The sequence below is a fragment of the Diabrotica undecimpunctata genome, chromosome 2, assembly GCF_040954645.1.
Source record: "Diabrotica undecimpunctata isolate CICGRU chromosome 2, icDiaUnde3, whole genome shotgun sequence".
Lineage (NCBI taxonomy): Eukaryota > Metazoa > Arthropoda > Insecta > Coleoptera > Chrysomelidae > Diabrotica > Diabrotica undecimpunctata.
The window spans coordinates 144,783,696-144,802,975 of NC_092804.1; the positions used below are offsets into that span (position 1 = coordinate 144,783,696).

The window sequence follows — 19,280 nt, forward strand, 5'->3', positions numbered from 1 at the left end:
CTTTCCTTTAGAAGATTTAAATATTTTAAAATGCAATCCCACCGATCACATTAATATCACTTCCAGAGAATATAGATTGAGTAATAGTTGTGATACTGATGTGTCAGTAGATATAATTGATCATGATCACAGCTATATCAATCCTTTCTCTCAATACTCTAAAAGCATAACTACATACATTGCTGGTTATGTTGTGTTTTACTTACAAAAAAGATTAGTCTGTAGTGAATGTTTAAGCGTCTTAGTAAGTGTCACTCGGAACAACTTTTTATTTTCATTTATTGATAAAAAAAAAATAAAAAAGGATTGCAATATCCATCTGAAAGTGTAATTGATATATTCTTTATGGATGGACAATTTTAAAAGAAATCCCTATTCCAACTTGTATGAGTACCAACTATTTAGTTACAAAAGTTTTACGGAGGTACATAAACAAAGACAGTTTTTTAAATTTACTTAGTCATAGCATTGATCGACAATTCTCAGATAATCACAGAATACGCCTAATAAAGGCTGTAGAAAGCCGCTATATTGATATTAGGATGTTCTATATGTGCAAGAGTAAGACTGACAAATCTCTCAGTATGAGACCTCTTATTAATAAAGTGGTATTATTTAGTGGATATTTTAGTACAATTCAAATTGTTAAAAAAAAAATAAAATAAAAATATTGTTTAAAAATTCTTGTAAACATTGTTAACATCAATATAATAAAGCTCTTTCATTTTTCTAATTTTTATTCGAGGGCTCGATCTACCATCATATTGTGAGCTAGTTTTTGTACCAGCTTTATACATAGGATGAGTGTCTCAAACTTTATATGTTACGGAAAATAAACGAAAAGCCGGTGAATATCGACAATCGCCTGTTGAGTTAGTTATTGTTGACAGTTGCAACAGCTAAAAAGTAGTATTTTCAACCGTTTAAAATATCCCGCGACTTTGACATTAGCTATAATATCCCTTATCATAGGCTCGCATTACTGGAAAAGGGATCTTTATATGCAGATATAACAATTCCATAGAAACCACAATAAGTTAAAAAAGGATAAAGAACACGGCATGTCTTTGATACAATTCTTTAACTACCTACCTATACACAATAACTAATTTTTATATTTTTTATATAAATATATAAAATAATTATATATAAATATATAATTTATATTAATAGTACATGGAACTAACATATCTAAATGTATATAAACTTATGTAAGTGCACTTGCTAATTGTTGTTTTTTACTTGTATGTAAATGTTATAATTTTAAAACCATATCATTGACTGGTTTTGTACATTTTTTTAAACTTTATGTATGTAATAAATTTTATAATTATTATAAAAGTGTACTTGAAGAGTACTAAAAATGAAAGTAATTTTATTCCAAATAACTATTATTAATCTAACTCAATGCTTATTCCCAAACTAAACAGTAAATCGTAAATACAGTTTGAATTAATTTGAATCCGGACCTGCCCGTCGCCATATTGGAGAGTACATCCTGTCAAATTAAGTGGTCCCATTTAGTAGATACAGAAATATCGTTTGTGTCATATCCCCTCTCTTACACATCTCTGTTATATCTTGAACAAGACAATGACGTAAACGTCATTGATCTTGAATGTGTTTTGCTTTTTGGTTACGTGGCTAGTCTAAGTTCCATTAAGATAACCAGCATAATAGAACATAAAAATAAAACTTTTGGAATTACAGTGCAGTAACTTTTGATTTAAATTATATTGCAAAACTGCATACATTTTCATATTACCTGTTTGAGTTTACCGACAGTATAAGCTGAGTATAGCCGCAAATGTCAACCATGAAATAAAATATTTCGGTTTGGCAGCACAGATTACCTAGTGGTCTGTGTTTGGCAGTGTTGGGGCATGGTACAATTGTACCATGGTGTTGGGGTATTTTTATAATGGATATGTTGTATGCTTCATATACAAAGAGAGAATGCTTTTAAAAAGTATATTTTGATTACACCACCGATTACACTATTTTATGAGTTCTGTAATTTTTAATTTATATGAAACAATAACGAGTAAATATTTGTCTCTTTCGAGATTAATTATTGCTATTGCTAACATCTGTTGCAATCTGGCAACTGCTGATTTGAGGATTGTCAAATCTATCAAAGGGCAATTGCCAAAAAAATTCCAATAATTAACTGCAATTAATCTTCAAAGAAACAAATATTTACTCATTCTTGTTTTAAATCAAAAATTGCAGAATTCATAAACATAATATAATCAAAATGTAATTTTCTAAAGCTTTAACTCTTTATATTTGAAGCATACAGCGTATACAATATAAAACCATGCCAACACTGTTATAGCACCTAGTCCCCACTGCTCTAGTCTTTCCTCCACTTCTCTCTCAGACTTTCCTACTAACACAACATCATCTGCATACATTAAAGGACAAGGATCTCTTCTTGAAGCTCAGCTGTTGTCTGATCCAACATGAAAGAATAAATACAGTCTTAACAATAGGTCTGAAGCCCTACTTTCATACAAAATTTGTCAATTTCACCTGTATTCTTTCTAACGCTAGTTGTTACCCTCTCATAATCAGCTGTCACTCCTTTCCTACTTAATGTCCAATACAGCATATTACTGGTAATTTCGTTATATGCCTTCTCAAGATTAATATGTGCAAGTCTTTTCTAAATTTCCATTAGCCGTCCTGCTCTGCCTTGTAAAAATCCAAATTGACTTTTATCCACTTTTATTTATAGAACCTTACACTAAATTCTATTAGATTTAACCATAATTGTATAATAATAAAAATTGTTACTGGAAATAACTTTTGCAAACCAAATAAAACACTAAATAGCTACGTTTAAAATGTCTTTATTCTTTCTCCATTTTTAGCTTCTTTGTAATATTCTTCGCCTTTTCCTGAAAATCTTCCTTCGCCTTACGCTTTGTTCCTTGAAAGTCTCTCATAATTGTGTCATGTAATTTTGTAAAACTTTCGTCATCTAATTCGTCCATGAAATTTATTAAGTTCTCCCTTTGAACACTTCGTGTGGTTTTTTCCTGGATCGCATCTGTCTCTTCTAACTTCACTATGACAAATTCAATCATTTTCTCCTCATCCGTTGATCTGATAATTGAAGTTTCTCCCAAACACCTTGCAGCATGATCTAAAACAGAGTTAGTACTAACACACTCCTTTGAGTGCACCCTGGATTCACCCCTTGTGTCATGTGTTCCATCCATACAAATTATGTTAGGGGTTTCTCCTAATTTATCTTCCATTGCAGAATTCATGGATTCTAAGGCCCAATCTTCCTTTTTAAGTGCATCATGTTGTTCTCCTAATAAAAATAAACCACCAAAATTATAGTTTACTCAAAATTTATAGTTTAGAGATAATTCAAGATAAATGGTAAGAGATTGAAATTTTATTGTATATTTTAATAGGTAATCATTATGTAGTATATAGAAGTGCTCGAAGATGAAAGCAAAAATAAAGAATACAAAAGAACCTTCAACAGCAAACTATAAAACAAAGGGCATGAAAACATAAATGAGGAATGGGAAACCTGTAAAAAGCCATAAAATATGCATCTAAAGAAGTACTAAATACAATAATTAACTATTAACTTAATTACTGCAATAATTAAGAAAAAACGGAGCATATAAAAGAAAGTAGCAGCGACATTAGACCAGGTAAGTAGAAGCAGAAGACAAACAGCTATGAAAGTAAGAGGAACAAGTTCACAAAAAAAGAAAGGGGAAAATATAGACAAAGAACTTCAAGAGTTACAAAATCTATGTAAAAGAGCAGTGACAAGAAAATCGTACAAGAAAATAAGCAAATGATGATTGGAATACTGTACCATTACAAAAAAGGGGAGACTATTTGGAATACAGAAACTACCACAGAATCACGTTTCTGAACACAGCATACAAGATACTGTCCAACATAATTCATGAGATACTAAGACCATAAGCAGCAAAAGTTATAGGCAAGTTTCTGAAGGCAAAAATCAATAATGGACCAAATATTTTTTCTACAGTAACTTTTGAAAAAAAAAATCGAATGAAATATAAACACGCACAATCTCTAAATAGACATTAAAAGTCCAACACAGAAAAGTAAAATCTGTATTCAAAATGAAGTAACAGAGCTAATAGATGTGAAAAAGGAATTATGATTATCAAGCTAAAATGGAATACATGTATGTACAAAACCTAACTATAGAAAGGCATACCATTGAAAGTCTGAAAACTATATATTATACTTGGATCCCTAGTTACATGCAATATTAACGATGGCGAAGAAGTGGGAAGAAGAATATTCATAACCAATAAAAGCTACCATGGCTTATAATTACACAACTAAGATCAAGTAATATTACAGAAAAAACTAAGGACCAACTATATAAAACCTTAATAAGACCAGTTATTATTCGCATATGGATCTGAAACCTGGACACTTACTAAAAGTGAAAAGCCAATTAGCTAACTCTGAAGGAAAGATCTTAGTCACATATATGTAGGAATATTTCTTAGTATAAGTATTTAGCATAGTTTTATTCATTAGTTACGCCATTGCAAGATACCACTTAAACAATATGCTTAAGTCGCTATAAAAGAGACGGGATTCAGGGGCGAAGGGGACAGGAGATATGTAGACGAGATTACACATTCCTTAGCTAAACGGGATTTCGATTTTTGTCGCTCGAACTGAATAGAGGTAAATTATCGTGCACGCAGAAAAAGACGAAAGACGAAAACAATTAACGACGGGGGTGTTCGATATTTTAATTTGCAGACAATTATCCGTAATTTTGTGTACCTGTAAATAACATCATTACAGTTTATTTTATGTAATAAAGACTTCTCGTATGAATCGCGGACTTGTATTCTAACGTTAGTTCCTCTTCAAATAATAAAAGAACTAATAAGACCTACATATATACAACTAAAACAAAAATGTATGTGGAGAAGAAGATATAACTCTACAGGGCATACCAGGATCTTGATATCATAACATTCACGCAAATAGACTGACTTCGGTAGAAGGGACATGTGAAAAGGATGGAAGATGAAATACCTTCCAAAATGAAGAAATAAATGCCAGTTGGACATAGAAGAAGAGGAAGACCAAAGAGTAGATATAAGGAACAAATAAAACAAGAACTATTCTTACACAGACCAAGATCCAAAAAGGGTTGTATAGCAAATGATGATGATAAGAGACAATAACTTAAAACTCTATAGATATTTAAGTGGTGAAAGTAGTTGATTTCTGACAAGTGTGAGATTTATCACATATTCTATAACAAAGTTAGATTTAATGTAAAAAAATAATAACAACAAACTTAGCAGATATATTATTTAAAAATGTTTACTGTATATTACACATATCAGTGTAGGATATCATATCATTCATAGGGATGAATGTTGTGGATTCTGCTAAGAGTAAGATTTGTTACACGAGCAATACAAGGATAAAAATTCAGATAAGTCAAATTGGAATATAATTAATTATAATAATTGTGGTAGGTATTAAAAAAATTTTTTGGTGTTTACCTTCCTTCTTGGATAAGAAAGCATAATTCTTGTTGTTAGCATTACATTCCTGAACCTTTAAGGCTATTGGTCCCATATCATTTTGATCTTGTGTCTTGTGTATATTATACTTCTTGGACAAATTTGTGAGATCTTTACTTGTTAATAGGGCAAGTCTTTCTTGTTTTGGTGTTTCCAATTTTCTTACATCTTCTAAAATTCTGCTGGGTGACACCCCAGACGTTAACTCTACAACCATTTTTTCCTCTACACATCTCGACACATCTATTGTATGCATTCTTTTAATATGAAGATTTAGTAATTCAACATTTTTAAATATTTTGCTGCAAATATGGCAGGCTATTAGGAAAACTTCAGAACTTGTTAAAGTAGATGGAGTACATGAATTCATAATTTCTTGCTAAAACAAAATCTTGGGTAATTAAATATGATAGTGTTCTAAGCAACAGATTTTTAAACTTTTAAAAGGGCCAAACAGATAAAAACACAAGCTCAAAATATTCATCAAAATCCAGGATTGACAAAATCAGTGGATGATGCCGACATGCCGACCAATCACAGCAAACGTAGCCAGTTGGTTTTAGAACCGTCTATATTTGTTAACTGCCTCTAATCCAAATTCAATAGGATTGCCCAAATGCCCACGTTAAAGGCTATTCAATGAGAAATTAATGGAAACATAGATACTTTCAATAAAATATCTATGCTAGTATTACAAAGAACATTACGTGAAATGAATTTTTGGTATGTAAAGCGAAGTCGGAAAAGTTTGTTAATCGAGAGAGACGAACTAGTGATATGGAGGAGAGAATATTTACAAAAAATTCGTGATTTTAGACGTCTTGGAAAACAAAATTATTATATGGACAAAACGTGGTTGAATGAGGGTCATACGAAATCTAAAGTATGACAAGACTTAAATATTAAAAGTTCACCACAGGCTTTTAATGAGGGATTTTCAACCGGCTTAAAAGCACCTTCGGGCAAAGGAAGACGCCTCATTATTACGCACAAAGAAAGTGATTCAGGTTTCTTACAAGGTGGTTTAAATGTGTTTACCTCAATCAAAATGGGCGATTATCAAGAGGATATGAATTCGAACGTATTTGAAAAGTGGTTTTCCTCTATACTGACTCTTGTAGAACCTGGATCGGTAATTATAATGGAAAATGCACGTTATCACAGCCGTCGTAGAGAAAAATACCGCTTTCTGCATCTCGAAAGGCAGATGTAGTAGATTGGCTAAGAAGCAAAAATATGGATTTTGATGAATCCATGATAAAAGTTCAATTACTTGATGTAGTGCGCAAACATAAGACTTCAAAGATCAGATTTGTAGTAGACGAAATGGCACGTAAGCATGACATCACCGTATTAAGAACTCCATCGTATCATTGTGAATTGAGTCCTATCGAGCTGATATGAGCACATATAAAAATTGTGGTAGCACAAAACAATATAACGTTCAAATTAAAAGATGTCAAATTATTATTAGAACAAACCATACAAAATATAACCGCTTCCAACTGGCAGTCGTGCATTAAACATACACAGAAAGAAGATAAAATGTGGGACGTAGACACGTATGTTGATGTTCTTGTCGAGCCCATTATTATTACTCCAAAAGAGAGTAGTGATGGTGAATTAACATCTGGCAGTGAATCAGCATAAACAGATTTATTTTAAATAATAACTAATATAGTTCTAGTGAATTTGTTTTTTTTTTGCTATTGTTGTTTTGCCATTCGAAAAGTGCCTGTGAGATCCTTCATCCTACGAGGTTTTAATATTGTAACTACAGTACCTGGACAATTTATTAGACCAAGCATTAAAAATTTGCATTTTTTTAAATTAATAAATTTTATCAACAGGAATGTTATTTTTTCGCATAACAACACCTCCATATCCACCATTTCTAGACAGCATTGCGTCCTGTCAACTATAATAGTTTATAGTGTGTATTTTATAACATCAAATACTGTGAACATTTGAATTCTAAACGGATTTGACCTGAAATTTTATTGCAGAGGTGAGTGATTTATCCTTTTTTTTTAATAGTTTTTAGATTACAAACATATGCGGTAAAGTTATTGGTATAATTAAGGGTATTATACATTTTTAGACGGGGAAAAACGCTGATCTGTCACTAAAACTAGTAAGCCAGGAATTTAAACTCCTAAAAGCTGGACAAATGTCTCAAATTAAATAGCAGCAATATTATCAAGAAGTTCTGTAAGGAATATAAAACAGAAAATTACGTCTGGAGTCAGTTTGGATCCAAAGAGTAAGGGTCACAGCGGAAGACATCGTGTGACTACTCCTAGGACTGATCGCAAAATAAGAGATATTTTCCTTGTAAACAGAAAGAAACCACTGCGAATGCTTACCCAGGAAATAAGAGATGAAGGAATTTGTGTTTCAGAAAGAACAGTTCGTCGGAGACTTCGACAACAAACACACCAGCTCGAAAGCCAAAGCTTATTCCGGCTGTGAAAAAGAAACGTTTCGAATAGGCACAAAAATACAAAAACTGGACAGTGGAAGACTGGAAAAAGATATATTTGTGTTGTTCTGCTGGAATATCAATATTAAAAACTAAAAAAACATGAGCATTTCTAAAAATTTTGTTGATTTCAGGTCTGCTTCTCGTGCGAATCCGTTTTTCAAGTTTTCACAGAAAAAACGAAGTTTGTTCGGAGACGTCCCAACGAGAAATACAAGCCCGACTGCATTGTGCCCACCATCAAACACCCACCGTCACTCATGGTCTGGTCTGTGGTATCCGGCAAAGGTCCTCTACGTGGTGGAAAACACAATGAGACAAGACCAGTACCGGAAAGTACTCGAGACGAGACTTTTGCCATAGCTGCAGGAATGGTTTCTTGGAGAAGAGGAACTCATATTAATGCACGAAGTGCTCCTTGCCACAAGGCTAAGGGTATTTCAACTCATTTAAAACAAAAAAAAAGAGAATGGGTGCGAACTACTGAAAAGGGAGATTTCTAATCAGAGGCAGTTACTTGAAACGCTCATATATGAGTGGAATCATAATCCTCACCGCCAGGAAACTATTCAAGCCTGTATCGAGAGCATGCCTCTACGTGTTCAAGCTCTTTTAGCAGACAAAGGCAGACATACAAAATATTAAATTTATCCCTACTTTGTAAAAATTATACTTTTTTAATAAATAAAAGTTTTTTGTTAATTTTTTTAGTACAGTTTAATTACCTAAGAGTTCATACTCACAAAAAAGAACAAAACAGTAATTTTTTCAAATATATTAATAATCATGAGAGAAATCACTTCATAAAGTAAATTTTTCCTTGCTTGGCCTAATAATTTGGCCAGGTACTGTATGTACCTAATAACTATATTATTATTATGGCAAATTTGTTTCTCAAAATTAAGGTTTAAATTAGGCTGCCGGGTGTATTATTATGATTATTTTCTGTAAAGCAGTTGGTATTTATATTTGAATATGAATTTTATTTTAAAAATGTAAATAGGTACATAAGATCATTATTCCAATATTATTATGTTTAAAGAAGTCTAATGCAAAGGGTTCCTTTCGAATTAGTCCTCACAACGATTTCCTTTATTTAAAAAAATGTACACGCCACCATTGAACTACACTTGTCTCTCGTTTCGGTGCGCCTCCAGAGTCTATCATTTTAAAGCGATACCGAAGTTGGACCATATATCCTACCAACATGCTACCAACGAATATAGACCGCTCCTACTATCTTAATCACCATTTATTTACGTGTTCTGTGGTACCTATTATAATTATTAAAAAAATTACTTTGACAATACATGACAATACTGCATTGAGTTAGAATCTAGTGAAACTAATTTTATTTCAAAAAACTATTTTACTGTAACTTTACTGTAAATAAGTATTTACCAAGAAGAGCAAAGAAATAATCAAAAAGGGAACATATCCATAAACATAATATGAAACTTCTTTACTCTTTCGTTTTATTGTGGTATTTTATTTAGTTTAGATTTAAAAATTGAAAAAGTTTGAATTTGAAGAACGCCCATTAGGGGACGTGTCCATCAGTGGGATAGGTCACACAGTGAGACAAGTAATGTATTTACCGTAAAATAGATATTAGGTGGCAGCGCTGTGCATAAAAGGGAACATTAGAAAAGTGAAAGTGACTGTAACCATATTATAAAAAAGAATTTGTGGAGCTGTAATCACAGTATATTGCTTAAAAAGAATCAGTAGGTTCACTCTCACATTTTCACGGTTCAAATTTGAATCCACTCCTAGGTCCGTGCCGGTCCGTGCGCAATAGATTTGGCGAAAAATGCTGCTGTTGCAAGATTTAAACTATTTCATTAGTTTCAAAGAATATTCAAAAATTATAATAAAATAATTATTATAGAAATTCTTCGAAAAGTGGAAAATAAATTTCATAAATGGTAAAATTCTTCACATACCCACTATACACACTTCTAAAGTTTGAAAAATCATATTACTTAATTGACTTAATCTATTTAAATAATTAATCATAAGTATCTATCGTGTTTGTCAAAGTGAAATAGATTTGTACTAAGTAGTACTTGTAAAGAATTTCTACGTCCTTGGAGATCAATATATCACTGTTCCAGAAGTATAAACACATAATTGTAAAATTTTGAAAAATGACTTTATTATGTTGGAGGGGTTAAAACTGCATTTTCTATATATTTTTAAATCATCATAACTGTATTTACGGAATCACCGGTCATGGCGAAATTCGTAAGTAAAATTACGACGATTTACAAATATGTTGAAAATGCAGTTTTGATCCCTCCGACACAATAAAGTCATTTTTCAAAATTTTACAGTTATGTCATTATACTTCCGGAACAGCGATATATGCTATCACTTTTCCATCGTTGTCTGGAAGTGGAATCTGATTTAATCTTTCAAAATTATGATTTGACTGTTACTGTTCCTGTCTGTGAGTATCTTACCTGGGTGTAACATATGTTCTATTATTTTATATTCTGCAAGAATTTGAGTATCACCTTATTTGCAGAAACTATTTAACAGGCCTCCCAAAACCCAGCTTTGGTTTGATTCGTCATGCTTTAGTATCAAAAAAAAACTTAAGCTATGTAAAAAACATGATTTTCTTGAACCTTTTAAAAAAGAGTATAAAATAGCTGAGAAGATATATCGCATGTCAGGATTCTATCAATTAATTTTGTACTCAGCCTGAAGCCTTTTTTAAGTCAATAGATCAAAATTTGTCTTAAGGAAAATCTATTTTTATCCATAGTGCCCTATCATATCTTGTATGTCGCTATACGTTCATTAATATTGAAGACACTGTTTATCTTCCCTATCTACCCTTTTAGTAGTCACCTTGTTTATTTTTTCTATCTGAATATATTCATTATATCCTCCCCTTTCATTTGCTATGTCGCATGTTAGGATTCAATCAGTTGTTTATTTTGTACTCAACCTGAGGCATTTTTTAAGTCAAAAAATCAAAATTTGTGTTATGGTAAATCTATTTTTATCCGTAGTGCCCTATCATATCTCGTATGTCGCTACACGTTTATTAATATTGAAAATACTGTGTAGTGCCCTTTCATTTAACGCATTTTTTCTGTCTCAACAGCATTTTTACAGCTTTTACTTAATTATATTTAATTTTGGTAGATGTTGGTAGTTCAGATTTCTTTCCTAGGTGGCGTAGTTACCTTACTGGACAAACAGTGTGACATCCTAGCTTTTTATATCGATAGATTCTTCCAATTGTAAATTTATGTAAAAATTTGAGTTTAACTAACTACGTTGTGAATGTAGTGATTCTACAGTGGGATATTTAAGCTATATGACATTTTTTCATTTCATTATTTTGTTATTAATAAGTTGTGATTGTGGAATAGTGAATATATATTCTATTCTAACTTGTATTCATAGTTCGCTACTTGTGTTTTTATAATCTTGTTTTTATTATAACTGCTATCGTAAAATTGAAATCCTAAAATTTATAATTTATAATTCGAATGTATTATGATTTTTTCATCTATAGAAATTAGTTTCCTCATTAGCTCTTCGTTTTATGAGATTTCTCACCAGTAACAGTGAATACAGCGTGATTTTCTAATGAATACAAAAAATTAAATATTCGATTAATCCAAACTGATGGATTCAACATAATACATTTTGAAGGACAATCAGTAATCATTATTTGGGAAACTATCGATAATTGTCGAAAACGTTAAATTAAGCAAAGTATTCATTATTCCGAAAATCTCATTAAATTTTAGGTCGCCACAAGTCACACTTTTCCTATTTATTTTCGAGCAGTGTATTAAAAATTATATTGAGCAGTGTAACAAAAACTGGAATTTATCTGCGCGTGGATCTCATGCGCGTGAAAAAAGTGGAACATGAAGAACAAAGGACTGGCGGCAGAGTGAACCCATGGTACAATGAATACACATTGTACCATGGGTTCACTCTGCCGCCATGTGTATTCATTGTACCATGGAGTGAACCTACTGATTCTTTTTAAGAATATACTGTGGCTGTAACCGTGTACTCAGTTCTGTTCTAACGTTAGAAGGGTGTGCCGCATGTAAGGTGCTTCGAGTGAGATAAAGTTGAAAACGTGAGTATTTTTTCCAATTTTTGGTTGCTGTGCATTGTATATTTAAATAGTTAGGAGCTGTATCGCAGCTATGTGAGTAAAATTGGTTATTAAAGGGTAGACTTTTGGAAAAATTAAAAACGTACAATTTTTTTAACTGATGGTGTACAGTTTCCAACACTGGGATTAAGTGCCACATCCTACAGTGGGACATTCTCACTGTAAAGCGTATCGTAAATATACAAATATATACCTACATTTTGCATTTGGCATAGAAAACCAATAGAGTAACTTCTTTAATTTCAGATTAAGAAAATTGATAAGGTGTCGACAAACGAAAGCCAAAAAAGCATGAACCATCGGTTATGCGAGAGGCGGTTGCTATGGTTATTGCTGGACAACCACTGGGAGAAGTAGGCAATATAAAAGGTATTCCACATCAAACATTACACCGATACGTACAAAAACAAAAAGATACTCAAGAACCAATCTGTATGCAGCCAAGATATGATATACGACGAATTTTCCACAAAGAGCAGGAAAATATGTTAGCGAATTATATAATTGTGTGTGCTAAAATGTTTTATGGACTTTTTTACAATGCATGCAACTAGCCCACGAAATGGCTGAAGTCAATAACGTTAAGATGCCCGAAAATTTTGAAATTAGGAAACTTGCTGAAAAAAAAAATAGATGAGAGGTTTTTAAGGACGCCCGAGGGATGCAGTTTGGCTCGAGCGATTGGGTTTAATGAGGCAAATGTACGAATATTTTTTAATAAGCTACATGCTTGTTACCAAAGGAATGAACGATTCGCTGATGGGACAAGAGTTTTTAATCTCGATGAAACGGCGACCATAACACAACAAAAACATCAAATTAAAATTTTAGCAGAAAGAGGTTCAAAGCAAGTAAACAAAATAACTTATGGAGAGAAGGGCGTACTTGTCAGTACCTGTATGATTGTCAGTACAGCGGGAAATTGGCTTCCTCCAGTAATGGTTTTCCCTCGGGTTTATTTTCACAGTAGAATGATTAACAGTGCACCAAGGGGGACATCAGGTTTAACTTGTAAAACAGGCTGGATGAAGTCGGACATATTTGTGGGTGTAATGAAGCGTTTCATTACACCCACAGTGGACCTTCAAAAACAAAGCCCTCCATTTTATTATATGATAACCATAAAAGCCATATATCTATTCAGTGCTTGAATCTGGCCAAGGAGAATGGGGTCTATTTTGACCTATCCGCCACACTCGACCCACAAATTTCAACCGTTAGATGTGGGTATTTTTGGACCATTTTAAAAATTCTACAATGGGGCTGTAGACAGTTGGATGCTTCATAATCCTGGCAACTCCTTTACCATTTATGAACTTGCTACATGTGTTGGGCAAGCCCATGAAAAATCAATGACTCCAGCCACAATTACCAATGCATTTAAAAAGACTGGTATTATGCCATTTGACTGAAATGTTTTTACTGAAGATGATTATTTAAGCAGCAAGGTGACTGATAACCCTACTCATCTTAACATTACCAACGACGAAAATAATCAGGAGAATATGGGTATCCCACTTAATCTCGAGAATGCACACCTAATTGAAACTATTGATTTATTTTATACAAATAAAAGAAACTAAGTCTAAGACAATTGTATCGGATATCCCATCAACAAGCGGTGTTAGCGAACACAAATCAGCGAATTTTGTTTCTCCAGAAATATTTCGAGGATATCCTAAGAAATTAAGTGACCAGACTAAACTAAAAGACGAAGAAAAAGAGCAAAGTGCATGATAGCGACTGATACGCCCGAAAAAATGGAGATGGAAGAACAATTTTTAAAAGATGCAGAACATGAAGAACAGATTTTAAAAATGCAAGAGAAATTGGAAAAACAGAAGCAAAGAACCATTAGAAAAATTTGTAAAGTCAGTGAAGAGAAAAAAAAAAACGAAGCAAATCACAATACCAAAACGAAACTTCAGAGGACGAGTCTAGTTTAGACCTCTCCACAGATGATGACTACGCAGATATCTCAGTGGGACAACTAATTTGAGGCTATCTTCACCGGGACCAAATGTCAAAAATATCCAATAATAGTTGTTAATTAAACCTAATTAATAACTATTATTGTTTAACTAATTAAGTTTAGCATATTACCGGTGTGATAAAAGTTATTGGAACAGCACTATCTCTCAAACGAATAGATGAAAGTGAAGTTCTATCCATATCTGCTTCTAAAAAATGTTTTGAACATAAAACACTATATTTATTTGGTTTCCACTTTCCTCTGTTAACAAATTTGATCCATATGTCTCGCCTTTCAGGATCTTTTGGGAACCTAAAAATACAATTATATGCATCATTAAGTATTAATAACAAATTTATATGTTAAATAAGAAATATGATTAATGAACTCAAATATTATAAAAAGCACAAAATTGTTTATTAATTTAGACTGAAAAATTAATCGAGAAACGTTTCTACGTTACTTATAAGATTTTTTTATGAATACTATTACTTTATCGTCGGCGAAAAGAGTAAACCTGCTATCTCCATTTGACCTAACTTTACAGAAGACAGTAAAAACTTAATAAAAAAATTAAAGTAGATTCTAGGAAGCAATCAATTAATTTCATAACGAAAATATACAAAAAGGCCACATTTTGGAATAAAAATAAGTGTTGTACTGTTCATTTATTTAAAAAAAGTTGAGATAGCACGATTTCTTAACCACAACTTATCAAATGTTAAACATTCCATAGTTAGTCTGATTTGTTGATTTGTATTATTTTGTCTATATTATGTTGTGTAAGATGTAAGTAGATGTCTAAGAATAAAAACACAATAATATTTGTATGTTTAATGTTATTCAATTAATTTTACAGATGAGGTATATTATCAGTAGTAATATCCCTAGGACATTGATAACAGACGAGATAATTTCATGACAATCGAAAGCTCGTTCCTTGGTAACATTACTTTATCGTTTACGAAGCCGAAGGCTGAGTGTTGTTACCAAGCAACGAGCTTGAGAAATTTGTCATGAAATTATGAGGCATTCATCAATGTCCGAGGGATATTCGGCAGATAATTTTTCGAAAAAAAAAATCATAACTCAACATAACCAAACATTTATTTATTAAAAGTACAGTTAGTGAAAGTACAATTATTAAAATTTAAGTTAACATTAGAAACGTGACATTTTGAAATTTATTTGGATGAAGTTGTCAAACTCGATCGTGTTGTCATAGGGATTGAAAATTGCACTGAATGCAATTATCAGTCTAATGATGATTGGGTGAAATTGTTCCACATGACACAAAATGACGAAATTTGAATGGTTGTTAGAACAGTCGAAAAATTATCACAGTAAGCATCACAGCTGGCAAAGTGCGTCTAATGGTCTGCAAATCATTATATTTCCGGGTTGTTACGGGCAATCTATTTTCATACAATTGGCAAATTATTCCAAGGATCACTAAATTGCACTTTATAAAAAATATCGCCTTGAGGTGTATATTAAGGGATTTAATATCGGTCACCTTTAAATCAAACTCGCCAGGTCGAATCGTCTTGTAAGTCATTAGTTCAGTAAAATTTTTGAAAAATGTATGTTCTAAATCCACAAGGAAACTAAGTTCCTGTAGTTGGCTGTATACCATATATTAAAAAATTTTCAATAAAATCCTTTATAAAAACCCAGTCGGGCTATGTTAAATAGACAAAACGTTTTCGGAATAAATATTCCATCATCAGTGTCAGGTTAATACATGAATACATACCCCCATATTTAGTGGCTACATTTATGTATTAACCTGACACTGATGATGGAATATTTATTCCGAAAACGTTTTCTCTATTTAACATAGCCCGACTGGGTTTTTATATACCTCTTTATAAAGGATTTTATTGAAAAAAAATATGTTCTAAATATTTTACATTATATGGCTTTTTCGAGCCATCTTACAGTGCTGGACGTATTCTGCTGGCATGTTGACGACTTTATCACGTACACGCTTTTTAATTGTAGAATGCATACTATCCGCTTCCATTTGAGTATGGCCAGGTTCCAAATATTTTTGTACAATAGTGACGTTATTAATTACAGCTAAATTTAGAAAAGCATTTGCCATGACAGCATTGCAATCATCAGCCACCAGTATATAAAATTATTTTAACTTAAAATAACTCTTGGTATATCCGACTCTTTTAAAAAATATACCCAAATTTAAGCATTTTTTTCTGCACTCAAACCACCTTCAGTTTCATTTCACAGGAAACAGAAACCGTCATGATTAATTAAATTATAGAAGCACAAGTTGTGAACTTGTAGTTTTGCTCTGTAGTACAAAGTACTCACCTTCGATTTTTGTACCAATAAAACCGGCTGCAAGTCTACAGTGAAAACATAGGCCTGTTTTTCTTTGTCCTTCTCCTCTCTAGCTCTTCTTTTTCTCGTTTGATGTGCCTTATATTCTGTTTCGAAAACACTTCCTACCTTGAAACCAGCACATTTTTCACATTCATATTTTTTGGATGAAATAGAGAAATGTTAACACTGCTAGACAATTTTATGTGGGGATGTGTGAAGATGCTAGTCTACGCCGATAACCATGAAACGATTGACCACTTTTATGTGGGGATGTGTGAAGGTGCTAGTCTACGCCGATAACCATGAAACGATTGACCACTTGGTGTACAACATTCGTCGCGTTATTGCCGATATACAGCGACAAAATATTGGAAAAAGTGATCGAAAATTGTACCTCTAGATTAGACTACGTCAGAGCCACAGATCACGTGGTCTGTGGTCAGAGCCAGCCATAACGGTCATATGCCAAAAATCATATTTAAATTATAATGCCAAAAAATTATCTTTCGAATAAAGTCACTTTCATGTCAGATTCTGTACCTCTAAAAAAACACCGTTTAGGTATAGAATTTTTCATATAAAAATGATTGCACGTTATTCAAGATTTACGACGTCAAAACCCCACAGCGTTGTCAAAACATCAGAATAGTTAGTAAGTGAGGAATGTTTAAAATGTCAACTATTTGTCAAACTGTTATATTAACAGTAAATACACTTAGTTTTAAGACTACTGCAACACACTAAAATACATAAGAAGACATTTTAATACAAAATTATATATTCTAAATTTTAAACTTACCTGTTTTAGAGCATTAATAGTAAAAACGTCCCGCCATTATTTCTTGTTCAAAATAATCTATCTTATATGAAAGCTTATCAGCTTTCTACAGACTAGTTAGTTGTTTTGGCATAGCACAATTACAATACACAACAATAATTAGTTTTTAAAGCTATTAATCTAAATTTAATATGAATTTATAAATACAATTTATTAATATATAATATGATCAAATTGTGTAAGAAATCAAAACATTAAAAAAATTCTTACTATAAAAAAGCGACAACACTTTATACAATTGTGCCACACGCTGAACTGTCATTAAAATTTGAAGTATTCCCGTATCAGTTGAGTATAATACCTAAATTGTCTAATATATTTAATTAAAATTAATATTTTGTGGAATATTACAATCCTAAAATACCCAATATAATGATGATTACATTTTTCTGATTATTATACCATGTTGACGCTTAGGAAAGATCGAGCAGTTCCGTATGGGTTTCGTATTATTAGCTGTGGTAGAAAAATTTGAACTCTACGGTTGACGTTCTGGAAATTTTAAATATAAGTGACGTCACTTTATATAAATTGTGACGTACAACGTTTCTACTTTGAAAAATGGTATATAGTATTTTTAATATAAAAATGCGTGCACATCATTCAAGATTTACGACGTCAGAATCCCACAGCGTTGCCAAAACACCAGAATAGTAAGTAAGTGAGGAATTTTTAAAATGTCAACTATTTGTCAAACTATTATATTAACAGTAAATACACTTAGTTTTAAGATTACTGCAACACACTAAAATACATAAGAAAACATTTTAATACAAAATTATATATATTCTAAATTTTAAACTTACCTCTTTTAGAGCATTAATAGTAAACACGTCCCGCCATTATTTCTTGTTCAAATCTATCTTATATGAAAGCTTATCAGCTTTCTACAGACTATTTAGTTGTTTTGGCATAGCACAATAACAATATACAACAATAATTAGTTTTTAAAGCTATTAATCTAAATTTAATATGTATTTATAAATACAATTTATTAATATATAATATATTATGATGAAATTGTGTAAGAAATCAAAACATAAACAAAATTCTTACTCTAAAAAAGCGGCAACCCTTTAAAACAATTTTGCCACACGCTGAACTGTCAAAAAATTGGAAGTATTCCTGTATCAGTTGCGTACAATTGTCTAATATATTTCATTAAAATTATTTTGTGGAATATTAGACTTAAAGAGTTATTTCATAAAATTTATATTATTAATAATAACAAATGTTTTTGGTTATTTAATCAATATAACTCTAAAATTCCCAATATAATGATGATTACATTTTTCTGATTATTATACCATGTGGACGCCTATGAAAGATCGAGCAGTTCCGTATGGGTTTCATATTATTAGCTGTGTTAGAAAAATTTGAACTCTAAGGTTGACGTTCTGGAAATTTTAAATATAAGTGACGTCACTTTATATAAATTGTGACGTGCACGCACTTTTATATGAAAAATACTATATAGTATTTTATCTGAAGTACAGTCCAATACCACAGTATAGAGTTAGACAACAACAGTTGTTATTTATACTGTGCCAATACTTTGTTTACATATTTGTATACTAACCTATGAAACGATATTCCTGAAGATTTTTTATGAGTATTGCTTCTGGTATTACAACTACGTTTAGCACAAGAAACCATTATTATGAACTATCACAATATTACAGTTTCTATAAAGTATTAAAACTTAAAAATATTCTAAAAAAAAAACAAACGTAAACAATCATACACGACCTGACACAACGATCGTAACAATATGGCCGAACGCCGAAGTGAGGTTGTTTTTTTTATAACAGTCAGGTGATGACGTTATAGATTCTCTCTCTAAAGGCGTGTTGACACGATCCAAGTCTGCTTTGCTTGGATGTTGCGCGCGGAAGTTAGTTTGATCGTGTCACCTG

The 19,280-nt window shown here is 31.9% G+C and overlaps 1 protein-coding gene and 1 long non-coding RNA gene across 2 annotated transcripts in view; one reads left to right on the top strand and one right to left on the bottom strand.

The window, feature by feature from the left end:
* LOC140434997 (uncharacterized) overlaps positions 1–19,280 on the top strand; it is a 244,720-nt gene that overhangs the window by 90,983 nt on the left and 134,457 nt on the right. The gene's annotated exons all lie outside the window — the stretch shown is intronic.
* On the bottom strand, positions 2,840–19,163 carry LOC140434988 (uncharacterized). Its single transcript, XM_072523641.1, has 4 exons — positions 18,944–19,163; positions 14,312–14,492; positions 5,550–5,949; positions 2,840–3,325 (listed from the first exon to the last, which is right to left on the bottom strand). Exons 1-4 carry the CDS (start codon positions 19,018–19,020, stop codon positions 2,856–2,858), a joined length of 1,128 nt encoding a protein of 375 aa, XP_072379742.1. The 5' UTR covers positions 19,021–19,163; the 3' UTR covers positions 2,840–2,855.